The 25,379-nt window shown below is 40.1% G+C and overlaps 1 protein-coding gene across 1 annotated transcript in view; it reads left to right on the plus strand.

Annotated features, from left to right (window-relative positions):
- The window catches only part of LOC137428526 (uncharacterized), a 108,848-nt gene that overhangs the window by 14,088 nt on the left and 69,381 nt on the right, over positions 1 to 25,379 (plus strand). Inside the window, exon 4 of the mRNA XM_078777345.1 lies at positions 10,268 to 12,040. Within this exon, the coding sequence (XP_078633471.1) occupies positions 10,268 to 12,040 (1,773 nt within the window). The remainder of the gene's footprint in view (positions 1 to 10,267; positions 12,041 to 25,379) is intronic.

Below are 25,379 nucleotides of genomic sequence, written 5' to 3' on the forward strand. Positions count from 1 at the left end.
TCTCTCCAAATGTAAACATTGATTTTTAGTTTCCTTATGCTATAACCTTTCCAAAAATGTATAGGTTTGCTAATCTACCATGATTTTGAACGAAATATAATTTATTGACATAGTGAACCTGACTATAAGAGTATTGCCATCAAATAACAATCCCGACATATTAATTATATAGGTGAAGTTGCACCTATTGTGAAAATTTCCTGTCAATCGGACCAACGGTTGCAGTGAAAATCATATTTATTCTGTGCGGACAAACAAACAAACAAACAAACAAACAGACAAACGGACTCAAATGCAATACCCTCTCCTCAGGCGAGTGTAATTATTGCTTCAAGCTTCTCCCAACATTTCACTGGTTACCACAGTACTTGATTACTCCTGGAGTGCAGCCACATACTGAGACTGCACAAATTAGCAGCCGAGTTCAATGTTATAATTTCAGAACATGATTATCAACTTCTTACAAACTGCATGAACATCTCCAATAACAGCATTCTATAATTATCTCCATTTGTGATTGGTTACACGAAGTTGATAAAAAATAAAAGTAGGAGAGACAACTAAAGCTGCAAGAAGTCCCTGAAATTATACAGGAGCTTCTTATACTTATGCAGAAATATAATATAGGAGCTTCTTATACTTATGCAGAAATTAAATATAGGAGCTTCTAATACTTATGCAGAAATATAATATAGGAGCTTCTAATACTTATGCAGAAATGAAATATTGGAGCTACTCGTACTTTTAGCTAGGCCAAGCCCTCGGGCTTAGACAATAGTCTGGAGGCAGTGATGTCGGGATTGTTATGTGATGGCAATACTCTTAGCTACTCTCTAAACCTCCTCATCCTTGTCTTGTTTAGGACCTTTTTTTAGACTGCAGTTTGTCATCCCGACATTGCCTTTTTAATTTGGCATAAATTTTTTTATTCACTTGTTTGTCATTTTTTACAATGTGGAATAACACAATGGTATATGGCACTCAGAGGATACCCAATCTTTGAGCAAAAGTGCCAAGATATATCTTGGTCAGCAAAGTCAAACACTGCACATGTGCTCCGATATTGTCCTACGTAACCCTGACTGTATCTTGCAGCTCTGTCTTAATGCTCGTTTCTCAGAGTGATGTCTTCATGAAGCCTCATGCCACACAAGGACCTGCACTTATAAATGCCAAAATAACTGGTGTGGTTTCCCTCTAACCAATAGGGTGGGGATAGAGGGGAGGGGCGGAACCTCTTGAAGGAATCTATTTATACACGGCCGGACGTGAAAGACACTTGTGGTTTTTACTGTTTTGTTTCCTTGAAGTGTCAATAAAACTTATTATACACTCGAACTGCAAGTGTCCTCAATAAACTACTATAAGAGTACGAAGAGATATTCCAACTTTTGTTTTGTATCAGTGGGTGTGGCCTGCATTTTTTATCCACGTCATCCCGACGTTCGTAGGTGGAGTCGACAGTGCCAGCACAATCTCTGATAATAGTTTTGTAAAATTAACTTCAATGAAGAACTTTATCAAAACAAGATATAAGTATTTATCTGAAGTGTCCAAATCCTGGTTCTGAGAAATCAGAAGGCCTCGGTAATACTTGAGTAGATTCTCACCAGACAAAAATAGTCACTATAAATCATCAGAAAGACCTCGGACAAGCACACTGTACAAGTAACACGCTTTCTTATCTGCGCATGCGCATATCAAGGTCCAGGGTTGATCGAGTAGGCGTGGGGAAGGGCGAGGCCTTGCCAAACTACGATGGCCTCGGTTGAGCACGAGAGAACACCCTCAGAGTATCTGTAAATATTCAACTGGAGAAATAAACTGGAGAAACAAATTATAACAAAGGATTCTGCACCAAGGAAAACTCCAGTCATTGCCATTGAGAGAGGCCCGGCAGAGAAATACACCGTCTTTTAAAAAATAACAATTTCACTCTCCCCTCCCCCCCCCCTCCCCACCCCCTTCACCCCCACCCCCTACTTCCATGTTCCTTTCCCAATTCCCCAATCCCAGTACCTCTAGGTAATAGGGCATAGACATAACGAAACTAGGATCTTCATATTTAAACATTAATTAATTGACCACTCCAGGCGATGCAGAATGCCAAAACAAAGATGAAAGGATCACTAAATGTCAGTTCAAAACTTCTTAAACTAGGGGGCCTGTTGGTCCAAATGGACCAAATTTTAATTGGGGACTTTTGGGTGATTTGGGTCCTTGGGGACTTTTGGGTCATCTGGGTCATCTGGGTTAAAGAGTCTTCCAAGGTCTAAGGGGTCTCAGCAGTCTAAAGGGTTAAAAGGTACATTTGAACAGAACTTAATTCATTGACATCAAAAAGTATGACACACACACACACACACACACACACACACACACACACACACACACACACACACACACACACACACACACCTCCATTTATAGCAGATGTTATTTTCGATGGCATCAGTGATACTCCGCCGGAGCGAATCTGCCGCCGAGAAACCGTGACTTGAGGTGGTTATTGATAACGTGGTTTGCTTTTACCTTGACCCGTGACTGGAGGGTTTGTGATCACGTGTCCCGTGTGCGGTGTATGGCACTGGTACCTCACTATTATTTTATTTTTATAAATGTAACGATGAAAAACAAGGCATTTCCTGAGATATGATATTTCTGCTGAGATTATTTGATCCCACATAACATTATCACACATAACGCCGACACGGAGGCAAATGTGTCTGGGGGCTCCGCCCCATCAAGCTGATTGACAGTCATAGCCACGCCTACCCCAGTCCCATTCTTCCCCAGTTCCCACATGGGAATGTCGTTTTCCGGACTTTTCGTGGAATCCTTTCAAGCTACGAGAATTATAATACCAAAGGATGTTGCAGGAAGTAAAACCCTGTCGAATGGGAGCAGAATCGTTGCCATTGATAGAGGCAGCTCGGAAATATGCCGTCTGAAGAAGATTATTAGGTTTACTCTCCAAGAAATGGAGAGTAAACCTTTCCTCTTGGTAAGTGTGACGTAACGCGCGCGTCATAATTCTGCTTCCGGGTCCAAACACAAAACCACTGGAGCCAAACACCAGCTGGACTCGGTGAGAAAAGTGCTCGGTCATGCCGCAGTGTTGCGTTCCTGAGTGTGTAAATAGATCAGAAACCAACCAAGAACTGTCTTTCTATCGATTTCCTGCTCATGAAAAACAAAGGCTGAAGTGGCAACATACTACTACTACATACTACATACTACTACTACCACAACATACTACTACTACAACATACTACATACTACTACTACCACAACATACTACTACTACTACAAACTACATACTACTACGACAACATACTACATACTACTACTACAACAAACTACATACTACTACTACAACATACTACTACTACAACAAACTACATACTACAACATCCTACTACTACGACTACAACATACTACATACAACTACTGCAACATACCACATACTACTACAACATACGAATACTACTACAACATACTACAACATACTAATACTACTACAACATACTACTACTACTACTACTACATACTACAACATACTAATACTGCAACATACTACTACTACTACTACTACTCCAACATACTACTACTGCAACATACCACATTCTACAACATACTACATACAACTACTGCAACATACCACTACAACATACTACTACTACTACAACATACTAATACTACAACATACTACTACTACAACATACTACTACTGCAACATACCACATACTACTACAACATACTACTACAACATACTACGACTACTACTACAACATACTACAACATACTACTACTGCAACATACCACATACTACTACAACATACTACTACAACATACTACGACTACTACTACAACATACTACAACATACTACTACTACTACAACATACTAATACTACTACAACATACTACTGCAACATACCACATACTATTACAACATACTACTACTACTACAACATACTACAATATACTAATACTACAACATACTACAACTGCAACATACCACATACTACTACAACATACTACTACTACTACGACCACAACATACTACAACATACGAATACAACAACACACTAATACTACTACAACATACTACAACTACATCATACTAATACTACCACAACATACTAATACTACTACAACATACTATTACTACTACAACATACTATTACTACTACAACATACTATTACTACTACAACATACTATTACTACAACATACTACATACTACTACTACAACATACTACATACTACTACTACAACATACTACTACTACAACAAACTGCATACTACTACTACAACATACTACATACTACCACAACATACTAATACTACCACAACATACTTATACTACTACAACATACTACTACTACGACTACATACTACTACTACAACATACTACGACTACAACAACAGACTACTACTACATACTACTACCACTACTACTACTACTACTACTATGACATACTACTATGACAACTTGGCACTACAACTACTACTACTTCCACTACATACTAATACATACATAACCACTACATAACATAACTACATAACATAACCACTTAATAAACAACAACAACAACAACATGCATTTTCAGGCCATTTTCCCTGCTAGAGCGGGGGTTAGCCACTACTACCACTTAATAATACTATGTACTTCATACTGAATTACGTAATAATACTTAATAATAATACTACTACTACTACCACTTAATAATACCACAAAATACTACTACTACCTACATACATACTACCTACATACTACTTACGCGCATACTACCTACATACATAATACCTACATACTTACTACCTCCATACATAATATCTACATACTTACTACCTCCATACATAATATCTACATACCACTAATACCACTACATAATACTACTTACATACTTGCTACACAATACTTACTACCTACATACATACTACCTACATATACTACCTACATAAATACTACCGACATACATACTTCTTACATTCTTGCTACCTACATTCTTACTACCTACATACATACTACCTACATACATATTACCTACATACATAATACCGACATACATAATACCGACATACATACTACCTACATACTACTACTACCACTACATGCATACTACCTACATACATACTACCTCCATACTACTACTACCATGACATACATACTACTACGACATACACACTACCAACATACGTACTACCGACATACATACTACCAAGATACATATTAGCTGCATGCAACTACTACAACTACATACTTACTACTTACATACTTCCTATCTACATACTTACTATCTACATACTTACTATCTACATACTTACTATCTACATACTTACTACCTTCATACGACATACTGCCTTCATACTACACACTACTTTTACACTATTAAACATATTATACATATTAGAAAAGCAGTTGGCCATAGTGAAAAGTGTCACAGGCTCCATTTTCGTGTTTGGACCCGGAAACAGAATTATGACGCGGTGCGTTACGTCACGGCTTACCAAGAGGATTATTACTGCGAGAGTTTTTCTTATTATTATTCTTCCACCCTATTTTGCACCTCCGAAAACTTCATAATTAATGTTCTCAGCAACCTTTGGTCGGATTGACAGGAAATTTTCATCAAACGATCGTCTCGGCTCGTATAATTTTTTAATGCTAATTTTGACGTCATAGGTCACGTGGTATGGGTGCCATCTTGTAAAACACCTTCAAATTTGCCCCTCTGTATCTCCGAAACGGCTCAATGGAAAAATTTGAGGAATGGCTCATTCTAAAGAACTCTGCAATGGGAACATAAAAATATGTGTATCGAGTATATTAAAAATGCTAACATTAAGAGGTTAGAATTCGTGAAACAACAAATTTTTTTCTCCCCCCGAAAATGAGATTTTTTCCCCAGATGCGTAGTTAAAAAAAACTCAGAATGCAAAAAATTTCGAAGTCATGCATCACATGGTTCGGCCGCCATCTTGTTTTTCGTGAAAAACCACGAAACCCCCTTTTTCTCCAACGGCTGAACGGATCGAGCCCAAAGTTGACATGCATATTCACATACCCATGAAGAAGTAAAAAAGCCTCGGAGCACGATGTCATCTGACACGTGGTATCAGAGTTATGACGTTTTTAAGCACAAACTAGAAATGGTATCACTTCCAAAATTTGTGAAGATATCGAGTGGAAACTTTACACAAATGTTCCTCATGGGGGGATGTTTCAACGTTACTTGAGACGTTTTGATAAGTCACATGGTTTGGCCGCAATAAATAATGGAAGGAAATTTTAAAAAAGCTTCTAACTCTTGAACCACTGCATTGATCGACTTGAATTTTCAATGCAATGTAGCTCTCATCAAGCGGAACAAGTGTGCACAATCTCAAAATGATTGGATGTACGGTCTCGAAGCTATAAGTCTTTATTGTTGAAAGAAGAAGCGCAACATTTTGTCCTTCCAGGACGTGATCACGATCACACGACCTCTTGCGGTCATTTTAACCTCAAATAACATTATAATTGAAGATTTGTCAACAGCTGAGGTATATTAACAAACGAATAAAACAGATTTGGTCAAATTCTGACTTTTTTAAACTCGATCGCATTTGACACAGAGTTGTGAGATGCTCAAGAAGAAGAAACCTCGTTTGGCTTCTCAGATAAAATAAATAATTCTGGCTCTGCAATTTCACGTCTATTTTATTTTAAAAATCGCTTTTTCTGCAAGCATTGCATGGATTGACGTGAAATTCTCACCACAGGTGCGTCATAGGATGTGCTTTTGTGTGTGTGTGGGTGTGGGGGGGGTGGATATGTGTGTGGGGGGGGGGGGTGTTGGGGTGTGCGTGTGGAGGGGGGGGGCAGATGTGTGTGTGTGTGTGTGTGTGTGGAGGTGGGGGTGTGTGTGTGTGTGTCTGTGAATAAAAGAGAGATAGAATTGTGAGGAACAGAAATGAAAAAACGAGATGTGTATGGGGGGTGGGGGGGGGAGGGATGTGTGTGTGTGTTAGGGGTGGGGGGGATGTGTGTATGTTTGTGTGTGTTGGGGTGGGGGTGTGGGGGGATGTGTGCGTGTGTTTGTGTGAAGGGGGGATGTGTGCGTGTGGGGATGTGTGTGTGTGTGGGAGGATGTGTGTGTGGGTGTGGGGGGTGGATTTGTGTGTGTGGGGGGAGGGGTTGGGGTGTGCATGTGCAGGAGGGAGGGTTGGATGTGTGTGTGTGTGTGTGTGTGGAGGGGTGTGCATGTGGGTGGAGGGGTGTGGGGGTGTTTGTGTGTGTGTGTGTGTGTGTGGGTGTGTGTGTGTGTGTGTGTGTATCGGGGTTGTATTCAAGGGGGTTGTGTCAAAGCATGTCCAATGAAAGTGGGGTTGTATCAAAAGTGGGGTTTTATCAAAAGTGGGTGCGAGTAGACCGGTCATCACTGCCAGCAGTTTTAAAGTGGCAGTTCTAGTTATTATTATTATTATTATTATTATTATTATTATTATTATTATTATTATGAACAAGTAGATGAAGTCCCGGGTTTGAGCGATCTGGTTTTTTTTGCTTTTTTTTGCTTTTTCCATGGTCTGGAGAACTGAAAAGTGATCCCCACCTCGACAATCAGTTGAACAGACCAGGTAGGCTCTCATATGTAGTCCAAGCGAGTTTTTAAAGAAGTTACTCCAACTTTAGTTTTGCATGTAGCAGATGGGACCGTCATTTTTTTCCGCGCCATCCCCACATGGAGAATACTAGCGTACTCTCTGATAATAATAATTATGCTTAGTTTATATATGTCATGATAATAGCTTGATATCCTAAACAGTCGACAAACTTTACAAATAAAATCAATTGAAATTAACAAAATTCACATAAACCAACGTTTCTTTCAAACAGGCAAACCAGAACAGTAACATGGAATTTTAATCTTGTGTTTGCTACAAAGATGTGTTTTGATCAGTGTTTTTAAAATGTTTTGGGTGGCTGTTTGATGGATGTGTAGAGGGAGTGAATTCCATAGAGTTGGAGCAGCCACTTCAAATGCTCGGTCGCATTTGTCATGAGTGGAGACTTTTGGGATGCTGAGGAGAGGTTGGGCTGTTGATCGCAAGGTGCATGCTGGCACATAAGGGGTGATCGTGTTTATTAGGTAGGCCGTTTTCATGTTGTTTCGTTCTTGATAACTGAGTGGAAGGATCTTCAAAACGATTCTATTTTCAATGGAAAGCTAGTGGAGATTTTTTCTTGTTTGTGTGATTTGTTACCTTCTTGGAACTTTATCAGTTATTCTAGCAGAAGTGTTTTGTGCACGTTGTAAATAATGAACATCAGATTGTGGCAAACCATGAAGCTAGCTGTTTCCTGTATCTAATCAGCTGGCAACAAGCGAGGGTACCCAAAGCAACTGTAGCTTGGTTCATAATCAAATGGAAGATCAAATACTGCATTGGAGTTATCAGAGTTTTAGCATTGTTCGTAAGATAGTTCTGAATCTTCCCAGTGCATATAATTGCTGCAGTGACGGAGCAGCAAACATTCTTATTTTGAAGGGAAAAGAGGAACCCTGCAGAAACCTGGAGGGTTGGGGGAGGGGAGAACAGCAAGAGCAGTGGCGGCAAGACCAGAAAAGAGATGGGAGAAGAAAGAGACCACCGACTTGTCTCTGATGGGTAAGTGATAGGCCCATGGCCTCAGCTTCATCACGCTCATTCCAATAATGTGGAGGTCTTGGTTTCCACGTCGTCAAGCTGAACAAGGTGTAATGGAGGAGTCCTAGTCCAGATCGGGATAGCAGTATTTCATCAATCTGTGGAAGAAGACTTTGTAGGTGGATTGGAGGTCACATGTGCCTTGGCATGAATTTGCATGACGGAGGATGACCAGTCAGTGACTGGATTGTCAGGCCAACTTAGATGTGTGGTTGACTACAAAAGATCATCACTGATAGTTAAGCCCAAACGTTTGAGTGACTGAACTTCTTCAAGTGGATTGCAGAGAAAGTATATGGGAAGGTTTGGGAGAGAGATGGTGAGTGTGTGAGATTCTCAAAACTGAAAGACACTGCAACAGTTTGAACAGCTTGTGATTTTATCAATGTCTACAGAGAGGGAAGAGGCTGCAGCGTGCCAAAGTCGAGGATGGAAGAATTTTTGGCAAACAAAAAAGGTGCCTTTACAAAGAGTCAGAGAGGTCGTTGGTGAAGATTAGCAATTGGATGGGACCCAGAACATACTGCCTTGTGGTACTCCATCCTTTACAGAGACAGGAGATGAAAGGATCCCGCTGAGAGCCACACGGATAGGAGAACGGAGTCGAAGTCAGCAAGCCAAGTGTGGGGTTTAGCTTTGAAGCCACAGGTACAGAGTTTGGATTGCAAGACGCTCTTGCTGAGGTTCAATTGGTGAAAGTTTGATCTTGTACCTTCTCTCATCTTGTTCTGCAGCTTCTTCCCTTTAAACTGACTATCCCTCCTTCCTCTGATCGGACTGAAACATTTTGCATCTTGAATCACTTTGTGAAGAGTATAAAGGGAAAACTTAGAAAATATAAATAAGGACCACACATCAAACATTGCCATCCGATGCCGAGAATAATCAAAGTAAGGGAGCTTGTGTTTACTCAGTCATAGTCACAGTCATTGTCAGTAGCATTTGGGTACATTGAATATTTCACCATTTTTAGCTCACCTGGACTTTAGTCCGATGAGCTCATGCGATCGAGCAGGGTCTGTGTAGATAAGTCAGTGAGTGAGTGAGTGAATAAGTCTGCAAACACTTCAGTCATTGTCGCTTGAACCAAACACACTATGTTGATGAAACCTGGCCACAAGCTTCATATTTAATGCCTAACGAGGGTATATTGACCACATCAAAATCTGGGCTCATTAAGGTGGTCTATGGGGGGTAGGTGGGTAGGGTTTGACCCCCCCCCACCCCCCCCCCCCCCCCCCCAAGATAGGTTTTGCTCTCTTCTCCGAAACTGCACACATAATTTCGATTAAACTTGCCCACAACCTTCATTGTCTGTGATGTACCAAAGTTTCTTCACGGCATGAAAAATATCAGGGTTGAGGGAGTCTGTGGGGGGTTTAAGTGACTGTTGCTCCTGATCCAGGTGACCCAAGGTCCTATTTTTCAATCCTTGATATGGAGCTTTTCCATTGAGCGAAGTACAGAAATATGTCAAATGTTTAATCTAATCTGAGAGAAATACTTGTCAATTCTGCAACATTTTAATGTTTTGGTGAATTTTGAATGCTTTTTTGATTTGTCTTTCCAGTGAAACAAATGGAACTGGTTTCCTGTTCCGACTGTTCCCAGTTTTTCTGCTCAGAAGTTTTAAAACATCACACGACATACACTGCTTCTGAAAACAATGATGTGTTTCACAGCGAGTCATCCATCCGCAGTTGTAAAAGCTGTGCAGACTCTCCAAAGAATATCCAAGGAATTCAGAGACCGTTCAAGTGTTCTGTTTGCAATAAGGATTTTGCTTCTTCATGGTATTTGCATCAACATCGAAAAATACACACAGGAAAGAAGCCTTACAAGTGTTCTGTTTGCAAGAAGGATTTTGCTACTTCATCGTATTTGCATAAACATCAAATAATCCACACAGGAAAGAAGCCATTCAAGTGTTCTGTTTGCAATAAGGATTTTGCTTCTTCATCGTATTTGCATAAACATCGAAAAATACACATGGGAGAGAAGCCCCACAAGTGTTCTGTTTGCAAGAAGGATTTTGCTACTTCATCGTATTTGCATAAACATCAAATAATCCACACAGGAAAGAAGCCCCACAAGTGTTCTGTTTGCAATAAGGATTTTGCTTCTTCATCGTATTTGCATCAACATCAAAGAATACATCGAGGAGAGAATCCACACAAGTGTTCTGTTTGCAAGAAGGATTTTGCTTCTTCATCAAATTTGCACCAACATCAAAAAATACACACAGGAGCGAAGCCCTACAAGTGTTCTGTTTGCAATAAGGATTTTGCTTCTTCATCGTGTTTGCATAAACATCAAAAAATACACACAGGAGAGAAGCCTTTCAAGTGTTCTGTTTGCAATAAGGGTTTTACTTCTTCATGGTATTTGCATCAACATCGAAAAATACACACAGGAAAGAAGCCTTACAAGTGTTCTGTTTGCAATAAGGATTTTGCTTCTTCATCGTGTTTGCATAAACATCAAAAAATACACACAGGAGAGAAGCCCTACAAGTGTTCTGTTTGCAATAAGGGTTTTACTTCTTCATGGTATTTGCATCAACATCGAAAAATACACACAGGAAAGAAGCCTTACAAGTGTTCTGTTTGCAATAAGGATTTTGCTTCTTCATCGTATTTGCATAAACATCGAAAAATACACATGGGAGAGAAGCCCCACAAGTGTTCTGTTTGCAAGAAGGATTTTGCTACTTTATCGTATTTGCATAAACATCAAATAATCCACACAGGAAAGAAGCCCCACAAGTGTTCTGTTTGCAATAAAGATTTTGCTTCTTCATCGTATTTGCATCAACATCAAAGAATACATCGAGGAGAGAATCCACACAAGTGTTCTGTTTGCAAGAAGAATTTTGCTTCTTCATCAAATTTGCACCAACATCAAAAAATACACACAGGAGCGAAGCCCTACAAGTGTTCTGTTTGCAATAAGGATTTTGCTTCTTCATCGTATTTGCATAAACATCAAAAAATACACATGGGAGAGAAGCCCTACAAGTGTTCTGTTTGCAAGAAGGATTTTGCTACTTCATCGTATTTGCATAAACATCAAATAATCCACACAGGAAAGAAGCCTTACAAGTGTTCTGTTTGCAATAAGGTTTTTACTTCTTCATCATATTTGCATCAACATAAAAACATGCACACAGGAGAGAAGCCTTACAAGTGTTCTGTGTGTCTCAAGGCATTTGTTAAAAGAGCAACATTAATAATTCATCAAACAATACACACAGGAGAGAAGCCCTACATGTGTTCTGTTTGCAACAAGGCTTTTGCTATTCCCTCACCAATGAAAATACATGAAAGAATTCACGCAAGAGAGAATATATCAACCTCACTATGAGACTGTTTTTTACACGAAAGCGCAAACCTGAAGAGATAACTCCTGGCCCCAAAACTATGACAAAACTGAAGATGAACAAAATCTACTCTTCACGGAGTGTGTGTGTGTGTGTGTGTGTGTGTGTGTGTGTGTGTGTGTCTGTGTGTGTGTGTGTGTGTGTGTGTGTGTGTGTGTGTGTGTGTGTTGGTTTTTGTGACATTCTACTGGAGTTTTCTGATGTACCAAAATGATCATTATGATCTCATGAGTTACTCTAATTAACTGCAAATAATCCGGAGCAATCCTCGTATTTCGAAACGCGTGCTTTTTTCGGTGTACAGAGCAGTTTAATAGGACCTCCCAGGGCATGGCATTCTTATTACAAAACAAATTGCAAAAAAAACCAACAATAACAGTTGTGTCATTTGGCAATAATAATAACTGACATATAACTCCCTGCCCCCGCACTCTCCGTCCTGACCAAAGCACATCTGGTCCTCGTGAAAGACAAGCTCATGCTCAAGCAGTGCAGCAGGCAGGTATACTACAAGGACGAGAAGACTGAACAATGAGAATTTGATCCAATGTGCCAACGAGCAAACTCGTGGATTAAAAGGAAGCAAGCTGAGCCACAGAGAAGACCATCCTCTATTGTAAAGTATATTCCACGCATGATAGGTAGGAGATACGCAGAAAAAGTTTCCATGAGAAACTAAAAAGTCAAGAAGTATCTTCAAAAGCCGATAAAGTTTCACTTAAAACGATTATTGCAATCAGAAAAACCCATAAATGCCAATTCAACGTCCGAATAAAGTAAATAAGTGATGAAATCAGACGACAAACAAATGGAGACCAAAGAAAAAGGACACACAAACATAATTGTACAACAACACGCAACTTGGTGTCTGTATGTCTGTCTGTCTGACCGTTATACAGTCAGCCGTTACTTTTCCAATCCCAACCAAAGGTGATAAGACGACAAAGCATCACGCGATGGAGCATCTTCATTTTCTATGTTTCCCATGGGATTTTCCACTTTGGGCGAAATCTGTGTTAAGGTGAACAGATAGCTTGTTGTGGCATTTCCCCAAGGCCGCTTTTATGCACCCTTGGTGTGCACCTTTGACCTTTTAATGAAAAAAACAAACCAATCAGCTTATAGCTTTGGATTGCAGAACCAATTGTGTGACCCAATATGCAAATTCTTTAAATTTCAGGTCAATCAGATGAAAATCTGCGTTTTTATGCAACCTTGACTTTTTAATCTTAAAATAAAAACAATCGGCTTCTAACTTTTAAGCGGTGAACCATTTCAGTGATCCAAATTGCAAATTCTTAAATTTCATGTGAATTGCACGAAAATTGTTTACTGCCGGATACAAACCACACACACACATCTCGTTTTATTCATTTCTATTCCTCACAATTCTAACACACACACACACACACACACACACACACACACACACACACACACACACACACACACACACACACACACACTTTGATGTATGACAGGAATTTGGCCAAGATGGCACGAGAGGAAGTTTTGGCTGTGCAATGAGATGGGGGACCAAACCCCGATATAGAGCCGGAGCAAAGGCAGCAAAGAAAGAGTGTGTCAAAAAGAAAGAATGATGGTGGCCTCCTGAAAGAGGGGCAAGACCAGTTCAGAGAGAAAGACCAGGAGAATCAGGCACAAACCAAGGGGAAAAGAATGGAAAAGGCAGATGTTGATGGGCAGAAAAACAAGGGAGAGCAGCAGAATGAGGGAGAGGAGGATGGTGAAGATGATGAAGAGCAGCTTAGACTAGAAGAAGTGAGCCAACAAAATATAAGAGATGAAATTGATAAAACTCAGTGAAAGACCAAATCTTTATCACATAGAAAACAATAAATGGACAAATATCTTAGTGAGACGAACCAACCATTCAATTAGAAAAATGATTTCAATGTCATCCACCTTGAAGGAAATCGATGTCGTCTGTTTCGAGCGGAACTCTTCATTCAAGAAAAAGTAACGGGAGAACAACCCCAGAAGAAGAAAAAAACCAGGTCCCACAAATAGAAACCAAATTCCACCTTGGAGACAGATTAGAGACACAAAGAGAGCAACTGTGGAAGGAAGTGGAACAAATACAACAGTTCAGGAAAGGAAAGACATCCAAGACTAACAAAGAGAGAATCCAAAGAATAAAAAACAAACAAAATCGAAGACAGACATCGAGTGCTTGGGTGCTGAAAACAAACTCAAAATAGAAATGATAACGAGCAAGATAAAAAAAACTATGAAGGAAACAACAGGAGAAAACAAAACCATGTGTTTGAAAGTAAACAAAAGAGATTTAACCATGAATTGGGGAAAAAACAGGAGAATATATCAATTCCCCCTGAAAAAGAAAAACTAAATATTTTTTAAAGGATTTTTTAAGATCAAAAAGAACATAACAAGGAAGCAGAATGGATCCCAAACTTGGAAAAGAAGAATCAACATCTCGAGGAAATGCCTCCATTGATTTATTGATGAAGAGGAAATTGGAAAACAACTTTAAAAAATACCACACTTCAAACGCCCAGGTTTGCATGGAATTCCAAATTTCTGGCTAAAACAACTTGATGCTCTTCACAATCACAACAACAGGACATTTAATGAACTGATCCAAGAGGAAAAGGTAGTGGATGAGTGGCTCATAGAAGGGAACACCTTTCTCTTCCCAAAATGGGAGCGCACCCAACTTCCCCACAAATACCGTCCGATAACATTCCTCCCAGCCCCAAACAAACCGATGACAGGAATCATCAGAAACGATGTACCATCATCCAACACAGCAAGGAGGTTTAGAGGCAGAACAAAAGGGATGTAAGAGAGGTTGTTGTGGACCAATTGTCCACCGATTACTGAACAAGACCATACTGGAAAATTGCAAAATGTGAAGAACTAAATTGTCCACCTCCTGCATCGACGACAAGAAAGCTTTTGACATTGTCCCACATTTGTCCGAGGTCGTGTGCACAACTTTCACATGGACAGTTCATTTTTGTTTAAACTCTTTACTGGAATCGTTTTGAACTGTGGAAATGACTGCTGTGTGACACTGTTTATGAAACTTGACAACTCAGATTATGATCACTGATGTGTTTTGATTTCTGCGACACAAAAACGGGATCAACATTTTAAGGATATAACATTCCGTGGAAGATGGTTGAAAATGGTTTGAATTCATCGTGATTTTTGTTTTGTAAATCACACCATGTTTTTCACATTTTGATAATTGTGTCCATAAACGTCTTGCTGCAGTTTTCTGCCTCATTTGCCTTTTTCTATGACTATTCGACAAAGTTCCCATCCAACGGCGCCCTGTGAGTGTCCCCGTCCTGGGCTTCTCGATGTGCGTCAGTGTGAAAAAAGCCACTGAAAGTCAGAAAAAAAAGAAAGGAAAGGGTCAGACAGAACATGAGGGAAAATAAAGAAAGTCGGAAAGGTGAAGAAGAAGCATCAGAGAAAATTTTCGACAAAAGAGAAAAAACACAATTTCGACATCCTTACTAAAATTCACGGACCCGTGTTTGTCACACGACTTCTCCGACAGTTCTCACCCGAGATTGCATCCAAACTTGAGATGGGAGTGTGGGTGCGTCGCCAATTCTCTATGTAAATGTGTATCGTACAGCGCCGACTCCAGGTGGGAGAGGGTATTACAAGTCTACACCCTTTACAGTTTACAGTGCAGTATGCCTGTTCCCACATTTTCTCGTGCTTCTTCTCCACTCCAATGGCCTTTCTTTGTCCATGTCCAGTCTGTCCAATTCTCTTTATTCCTCTCTGCTCTTTCCTCGCTCTACCAGTTGTTCGTGGATATATCGGGTATTTTCCCTGAACAAGCAGCTTGCCAACACTTCCCAATCCATCTATTCCGCATCAACCTCTTTCCAAGACGTTTTCTAACGGAACAAACATGTTTCGTATTAAGTTTCCAAAATGATCTTTATTATGATTTATAGTTCTGTAAAATAACCAAGGATCGCTTTTAAAAGTTCTAATAACAAACGGTCCTTGTTTGGTTCGATCCAGAATTTCAGATAAATTTATCAATTTTAACCGAGTTTTGGATTTGTGACGAATCTGCGGATTGGAATTGATGAATCAACTATTTTCAGAGATCGATTGAGAACACGGACTTTGTGTCACACTGGACCTCATGTACTGTATAACACTGTACCACACGTAATGTGCGCGATGAAGGGTGATGTGTCCATCGTGGAGCACAGAACGAACCCCCCGGGATGGAGCCGGAGGAGCGGCTCAGATGGAGGAAACGGGGTCAGTCCGGGACGTTCTCCCGGGGATGAGGAGTGTGGACCCGGTACGTACTGTTCGTTCACGTGCGGAGTCCGTGCTGTGTACTATTTAAATAAATAATTTATATGGAGAATCACACCATGTACGGATCGGGTTCCCTCGTACAATATCGTGTCGATGTTCTGATCGGATCCCCTCGTACAATATCGTGTCGATGTCCTGATCGGGTCCCCTCGTACAATATCGTGTCGATGTTCTGATCTGGTCCCCTTGTACAATATCGTGTCTATCTCCTGATCTGGTTCCCTCGTACAATACCGTGTCTATGTTCTGATCTGGTCCCCTCGTACAATATCGTGTCTATCTCCTGATCGGGTCCCCTAGTACAATATTGTGTCTATGTCCTGATCTGGTTTTGATTCTGGATAGCAGATTCGCTAATGCCGTAATGGACGATTTTGAGGAGAAGGTCGGGATCGTTTCCTCTTCTTCTCTCGGAATCTACAAAACTGTCTTTGTTATAATCACTTATGACAGGTGAGCCTTCCCTCACTTCCAGGTTTCATTATTACCCATGTTGTACTTCACTAACACAATATAATATAACATCCAATCTGTGAGGATCACCGACGATGGAAAACGCGCGAAAAGAAATATTGTCACGTTGTTGTTGTTGTTTGTGTTCTCCTTCCATACACATTTATTAAAACTAGAAACAAATATTACTACAGAAAATTTCCGTCTTTTCCGAGAATGTTTACCTTTGGTAGAATAAACAACGTTTACCTTTGGTAGAATAAACAATGTTTACCTTTGGTAGAATAAACAACGCGGCGTTACGCGCGCTGCTTGCGAGCAAGGAGGAAGCGGACAAGCGGTAACTTATAAGCGTCTTTATTTCAGGAGCTCACTGCAACACTAGCGCGCTCCGGGCTGCGCGCCCCGTGTATATCTTCAGGCCACGCCTACCCCTCGGGCGTGGCCGCCGCCCACTTGGTGCGCGGAATGACGTCACCACGCCAGTGGGCTTTCGTGTCCGCCACACGTGCCCCCCCAGAATTCCCACGCACCTGGAGGGCCAGTTTGCGGGGCAGACGGATGACCCGGCCGAAGCGCCCCCTGGTGATCGGCGGCGTCCGGGGTGCAGGGATGCCAGGTGGGATGCCCCTGGCTGCCCCTGGGATGGGTGCAGGACCGGGGGGCAGCGTGGCTGGGCGGTGCCGGGGGTCCGCCCGCAGGGGGGCGGCCCTGACACGGGGGTCGGGCCACTGGCGGTGGATGGTGTAGAATAATAAATTTAACTTCTTATCTACTTCAGAAACTTCCAGAAACTTCGTTATAGCAAAATCAATGTTTTATTCACTTTTGAGAATTTGTTGTATACTAAGCCGAGATCTTTAATGAGTCTTTGTTCCAGTCTTTGTTGAAGCTTGTTTGTAGGTCTTGGTTGAAGCTCGGTCTGTAGGTCTTTTGAAGCTCGTTCAGTTGTTGACCAGTCTCCAGTTGTTCACTCCTCTTCATTCACTCTCCCCGTCCACTCTGCTCTCTGCTCGCAACTTTCTCCTGGTTTTAAAGCCCCAAACTCCTTTGATGTTGCGGAGCATGCAGGGTGTTTCTGGTTCCCTTATCCAAAACCTTATTTGGCTCTCTCTTGGCCAGCTAGTACTTATTTCTGTTCAAGAGGTCAAATGCTCTGACCTGCTGAGGAAGAATTTGCAGCCTGTGTGCAGTGAACTGAACATAGGCTATTTTTGATAGACAGGTGGCGGTCCAAGAGCGTTACACATTTTGTCTGAAATTAACTCTCCTGACCACCTGTTAACTCTAGTTCTATGCTCTTTTGCTCATTCGTAAAGTAAAACATAATTCCACTTTAAACAAGATTACATTGATATATATTCTAGCAATATTGTCAATATGAATATTTATTCCCTGACAATCCCCAGTTTTTCTTTTATGTTTATATTAACCATTAATCTAAACATTACCACATTAAATATTCAAACCACTAATCTGGTAATTCAATTTCCTAAGGCATACACCGTCATTCTGGAAGAATTTTGATCACAATACATTTCCTTGTTCATTGACTCTTTCTATGTTGATAATTCAATTCAACTCATTTGCATAAAGATCACAAAACATTTCACCTTCACCAAAACGCAATAATTTCAGTTCATCATTAAAATAATAAAGCATCTGCAACATTTGGCAAAATATTTGCCTTTAATCAAATATTGACTTTCTTTGTTTGAAAAAAAGGGGCGGATCACTTGTGTTTGGAATTTCAGCATAAAACTTTTTTTTTTCTCCTGTTGTCTTCATCACACCTTCACTATTTGCATAGGATTTTCCGCTGTTGTGATAGCTGGGCAGAGTCAAAGACTGACCCTGCTCTCCATGCAGCATCCTTGCCACTCTTGCTGTGAGCCCTAGTAGATTTGAACAAGGCCTCCATCCAGTTGTAGTCGACTTGCCTCCTCACTCATCGTGAGCATGGAGCAAGTATTGATGTGATGTTGATTTGTCAACAAGATGTGGAGCAGGGATGCCGGATGCATCTGCAATGATGATGTTGGGACCATGGTACTCAGTTGTCCATGGTCCATACCAGGAGCACACAGCAGAATCGTGCACAGCTGTTGTGAAGGAAAAGGCAGTCGTTCGCTTGCAGCTCCATGCTGGCTCCCGGAAGTTGGTGAAGTAATGACACACGTCACCGTATCCCGTAAACGTTGCAGGTAAAATATCGTCGTCCTGCAATTGCTGATGTGATGAATGTTCGAGGTATTTGAACAAAAGTAAGTGATCGCCCTTTTCCATATGTTGCAGTGTGACCCAGACAAATGGTCACATAATTTTCCCTTGGTGAAGGTAAACATCCATCTTCCAAAGGAGCATTTCTTCATCATTCTTTGAGAAAGAGGGTGTATGCCAAGATTAACTTCATTTTCACAAATTTTCCTTTTTCAAACTTCTTCCCAGATGTCGTTATCACTCCATTTGGGATGTGGTCTTGTCTTTCCTTTACTTAGCCACATTTATATCTGCTCTCCACACAGATTGAATCAGATGGGGTACATTGTAACATGAAATCACTATATTTTATAACAACTTCACACGAATAATATTCAAATCAGACATGTGTTTTTCACTACTAAACTTAGAATAGCATCCACAATTGCTTTCAGGTTCATATAATTCAAAAATTAAACTCATGCAGGTATTGTAACCCAACTTCAAAGAAAATAAATGCATTAATAATGAGTATATATGATTGAAATCACAAACAGGAATATCTAATTCCCAACAAATCTTGCAAACAAGCAAACTATGCATAATGTATTATTAGCATAGTCCTCCCCGCTTTTTGTTTTTCTTTAACAGCGTAACTTGTGGTGATATGAGTTCATCGATCTTGTAAAACGGACATAGTTCACAACAAGTTGTTATGCCCTTATTTTAACTCTACTGTATTCATTTTCAACATTACTTGATTCAATCGTTGAATCTCAGTATTCATGTCGCCATAGAAGTCTTCCTCTTTTGTGGTTCCACATTCATTTCCTCATTTGTTGCTTTGTTTATTTCCTCTTTTGTGGCTGCTTGCACTATCATAGTGTTGTTTGTTATCTTATTCAAACCCACCGTCACTAAGGTTTTCAAGCAAGCCACTACTAAAACTATTGCCAATATAACCACTAATCGAATAAACAAATATTGGAGTATCTCAGCTGCTACTCCTTGTATATGTTCATACCTATAACATAATTATATGTCAATGACATTCAACATTATATACCAAACTAACAAACTTCTTAAAATGAGACTAAAGAAAAATCCCTTAATATATAACATAAATCTGATTATTTGCCTTATCCTGATGCCCCTATCTCCCGGGGTCCATATTTGTTTCTATTGTTATCAACTTCCTATGATCTGTGAATTCGTTCCAAAATACCACAACCATAGGTTTTAACAAAGCTCTACCAAACTATTTCCAATGTGAACTCAAAATACTAGTAAAACAATCAATTTCAAAGAATTAACTTCAAAGGTTCAGCAAATTCATTCTACTAGGGCATGCCCGTACTATATATATATCTAAAATTATATCCCCCCCCCCCCCCTCTATTTACATGAAATGGTTTGGTCCATTCGCAAAGCCAAAGCGAACGGCTTGCGAGTACGGTGACAATCCCCCCCCTCTATTTACATGAAATGGTTTGGTCCAAAGCGAATGGCTTGCGAGTACGGTGACAATCCCCCCCCTCTATTTACATGAAATGGTTTGGTCCAAAGCGAACGGCTTGCGAGTACGGTGACAATCCCCCCCCCCCTCTATTTACATGAAATGGTTTGGTCCAAAGCGAACGGCTTCCGGAGTTTGGTAAAGAAATCGCCATAGCGTGCACAAACGCGCAGGAAAGCGAAAGAATCGCAAATTAGTTTTAATTAGTTTTAAAACATAGTTTAACGCCAACATAGTTTGCCAACGTGAAATAAATGAATACGCTCTCAAATGTGCCGTCCGAAGCAGAGTCTGTTCGGCACGTTCGGCACACGTGATAGCTCGCTGCTCTCTGATTGGTTGAATCGTTTTTTGGACATAGCTCGGTAACTACTTGTCCGATTAATATGAAACCTTGAAAAGGCACATCCTCGGGTCCCCAGCAATATACCTGGCAAGTTTAAAGTATATCGGACCCGTGGTTGTCGAGAAACAGCGGTCACAGACAAACAAACAAACATACACACAGAGATTAGTGGAATTATAGATAGATAACCAGATCTAATTTTCCCATCCAATAGTTTGCCTTGACACATGTCATATTATAACACTTTAATAAACCTTCAGAAATGTTTCCCATCGCAACAACTTCCCTTTTACAAAGAGGCATGTGTAAATTACGTATTGAACGACAATTTTCTCTCAATGTGTTTGGCCTAAATGGCCGCAAAAGTGGCTGCCAACATGCAGTACCTTTTTATCTACCAAGTAAGTGCTCGTCGACATAAGACGTCTACCAAATGTTGTTTGTAAAAACAAATCTGGGATTTCTAATTACATGGATACACACTCTCAGGACATTGCAGGCTGCTGTTATCAATCCATTACGATAAAATAATTTCTTTACCCACAATCAAATAAGTAACACAAATTGAGGATATTATCTCTATCACATTCATTTATAGATTCATTTGGTTCTAATTCACTCTTTTCCCACTGCTATAAGGAAGAACAGTAGCTCTTATAAGTCTTTGTAATATCTCATTAAATTTACCCAGCATTGAAGAATTTATTTACTATCCATTTCCCTTCTGTTTACCAGTAACTTTGTTTAAACTGCATAACTTAATTTGATAAATCCCATGTGTACAGCTACCACTTATTGAAACCCCTACTTTTGTAGAAAATATCCAAATACGTGGTTGTATACTCCCTTAAAAGTTGCTCCTCCATTTCTATGCAACTTAGTGAATACTACTGACACCAGTATGCCAATATAGGTGTGGCAGATTAACAAAATATGTTGCAGGTACACGTAACATCGTGTTCTGAGTGTAAAAAAACATAACAGCGCGTTCACGTCTGCCCCTTGGTTTTAAGATTCACAATGCATTTCGTTTTAAAACTCACAATAGTTCAATTCAACAAAATTGTCTTTACTATCTGCCCATATCATCTATGCCTAAGACACATCCATACATACAGCACAATTTATATGCTGATAAAGGTCAAGTTTATATATGTAAAAATCCATGAGCAGAGTACTCTGGAAAGTCAGTGTAAGACCACTTCCAACTTTGGCTAATTTTGTACTTATTTTGTTTATGAAGCTCCTATCCATAAATAGCTGTTATTCTCATATAAATTCTATCAAAAATGGAATCCCAAAATTACTCACAATTTTACTATTAATTAATGGCTGCTCATAACCTAGCACATCAAATCTGTATATTCCATCTCCCTTGACAAAAGAGATAATGTACATAATCAAATTATATTCCTATTTTATTGTACGAATTTTCTGGATATTCTTGTAAGATTGACACACAAAACAAAAAACATTGACACACAAACACACAAACCCAAGCATTATGTATATTTGTTTGCATTTGAACCATCATTAACAGATCAAGATGGGTGTCAATTTTCATTTCAATTTCGTAAAATTTATCCTTTAATTTTAGAAACGCTAATACACAAATAGACAAAAAGTTTATTTTTAGAAAACCCCTATAATGTCACATTGAAATTACCCTTTTTGGTCCTACAATAATTTATCCAAATTGTACAAATTTACAAATTTTACAAATTTTACAACACCTCTATTTACATGTCAGTCGACCACTGACCTATCAGCATGCAAAAAAATAGTCCAAAATGCCCACCTGCTGATCATGTGATGCTCGTCACTTGGTTTCCAAAAAATTTTGCAAAGCAATGTTCCACACTTTGGTAATTGTTTTGTTGTAAAAAATTGTTTCGCCCAAAATACTCCCTAAAACGACATTTATAATTGGCAAATATGAGGCTTCCAGAATGAACTCTAATTCTGGATCTTTTAATTCATGTTCCAAAAAAAAATCCAATTTTGGCATTTAATCAATTAATTATTAATTCGCTAATAAGCAAAAGTAAAATTCATTCTTGCTCCGAAAAAAAAATTTTTTTGAGACAAGAAGCAGGAACAATTATTCATGTTGGTCTGTTGGCATTTGGGATCTGCAGCAATGAAGGCCTAATCGTTATCTGAGGTACCGGTAAGCACTGGTACCCTTGATCTTGGTTCGTCCTATGAACTCGTCTTCCTATTTGAATATGGACAACATCGTTTCCAGTGTCCAATATTTCCACAATTAAAACATCGATTTCTGTCATTGGCTGATCTGTTCACCTATTTACTTGTATTTCTAGGCTGCATCTCTTGGTTTCTGGGTTGCCACTCCACTCTCTGGTTATCTCCTACTGCATTGTTGCGTTGTTGCCCAGAAAATCTATTACGTTGATTCGTAGTCATCAGTGCTTGAGTCTGTAGTTGCATCAATTTCTCGGCATTTACAGCACTATTCCTGGCTTGAATCCGCTGATGATGCAAGGCGTAATTCAATATTTCTTGCATTGGCTTGCCTTCCCAAGCAATACATTGCCTTTCCACTTCACTCTTCAATTTGGGCAATAGACCATTAATAAAAAGGGGTTTTAAGGCATTGTCAATTTGTGCCCGGTCTATGCCTGAATATAGTCGGAAAACATCTCGCAATCTGTCCAAATAATCGCTAGCATCTTCGCCTGTTTTCTGCTTGCATGTAACCACTTTGTTCCAATCCGTCACTGCCTCTATCAATTTATTGATCTGTGCCGTTCTAGCCTCCGTGGGCATGTCTACCTGTCCATCTTCCGTATTTACCCAGTTGGCCTCACGCATTAAGTTCCTCAAAGTGGTGGTATTAGGAATTAACCACTTTAAAAGTATTTCCATGTCTCTTGCAGTGGGCAACTGAGTTTCCACAATTAACCGCAGTTCCTCCGCAAATTGAAGTGGATCTGTTTTGATTGATGGCATACTACTCTGCAATGCCTTCAATTGATGTACCTGCCATGGTCTATACATCAGATCTGGTTGTTGCTGATTTGCCCCTGGAAATTGCCGCTGAGGAAAATTCATAACACCACATTGCTCAAACCCTCCTTGTGAGAGAGTCAACTTTTGATCATTCATTAGCCAATCACATTGATCGTTAGATTGATTGGCATTGATCACACGACCCTTACTCCTTGTATGGTGAAATGGAGAGCATGATAAAGGTATAGCACCTGGTTGCATCGTTTGCCCACTTTGAGTCGGTTCCTGTGCCCCAATTGCACCCTCTTGGGTAGTTACCTCAAATGGGTCACGTCTTTCACCTGTCCTCTGTTGACTGGAACCAATCGCTGCACTCTGTTCTGGTCTTTCGGCAGGTACAGGTACAGGCACTACCTGTGGCTGATATACAATATTTCTCTGATAAGGTGGAGGAGTTTCGTCTTCCAGTTCATTTATCTCGTATGATCTGGCTTCTGGATACAATTTGGGTTGGGATTGCTCTCCATTGCTGACTCGAAGAGGCATCTGATTTGCTACCTTACACAACCTATGCTGTATCTGTTTCACCTCTTTCTTCAAGCCCCCCATCTTTGATTTGGTCTCCCTGTCCCTAGATTCAGCGTCCCAGTAATAGAATGGTTGCCAATCCACTTTGAACTTCTGTCGCCCTCTTGCTTCCAATTCTTTTCTGAGTGTTGCCAATACGTTTCTATCAAAAGTGCCCTCCTGTGGGAATCCACTTTTTCGACCTTTCGTCCATTCATACCAGGATTCCACATCTTTAAGTGATTCTGCCCCATATTTCTGATACATGGAGCTGATACAAGCACCTCTTTGACTCAAGTCCAATTGACCTTGTTTAATCTTGCAGAATCCACTTCCCATTTTGCCTGTGTGTGAGTACCTCTTTATACTCACTCAATATATATCAAATAACTACAAGGACTACACATCGGACTACACCTGTATCCACTATCAACTGTGTGTACTGCAAAAATCGCAGAAGTTTGTTCCACCTTATACAAAGTAGCGTTGAATGCGTTGTTGTCTAGCTTATTCCGATAAGCTCTACTCTGTGGTCTTCCAGGAAGTATCTCTCCACCTGTCCACTTGATGACTTCAGGTGATTTCCAGAGAGTCCCCCTGCCCTGTGGCTTTTCCCACACCCCAATCTCACTGATCAGTGTTGCAGATGAGTCTGGATCAGTAAGTCCTGTTAAGGGGGGGTCAAACAAAAATAACCACATAATATAACAAATAACCACTAGACTCACCACCTCGCTCATCATCCCAGGTTGTCTGCACATTGATGTTTTGCAAATGTCTCAAAGCTTCTTTCTTGAGACCGCACTTTTTATTCATCCATCAATTGACTTGATTAAATTAAATTTAAATAAAATCAGATCAGATTAAATTAATCAGATCAGAATCAATCAGATCAATCGGAT

This window comes from Myxine glutinosa, chromosome 5, assembly GCF_964187855.1.
Source record: "Myxine glutinosa chromosome 5, kmMyxGlut1.1, whole genome shotgun sequence".
Classification (NCBI taxonomy): domain Eukaryota; kingdom Metazoa; phylum Chordata; class Myxini; order Myxiniformes; family Myxinidae; genus Myxine; species Myxine glutinosa.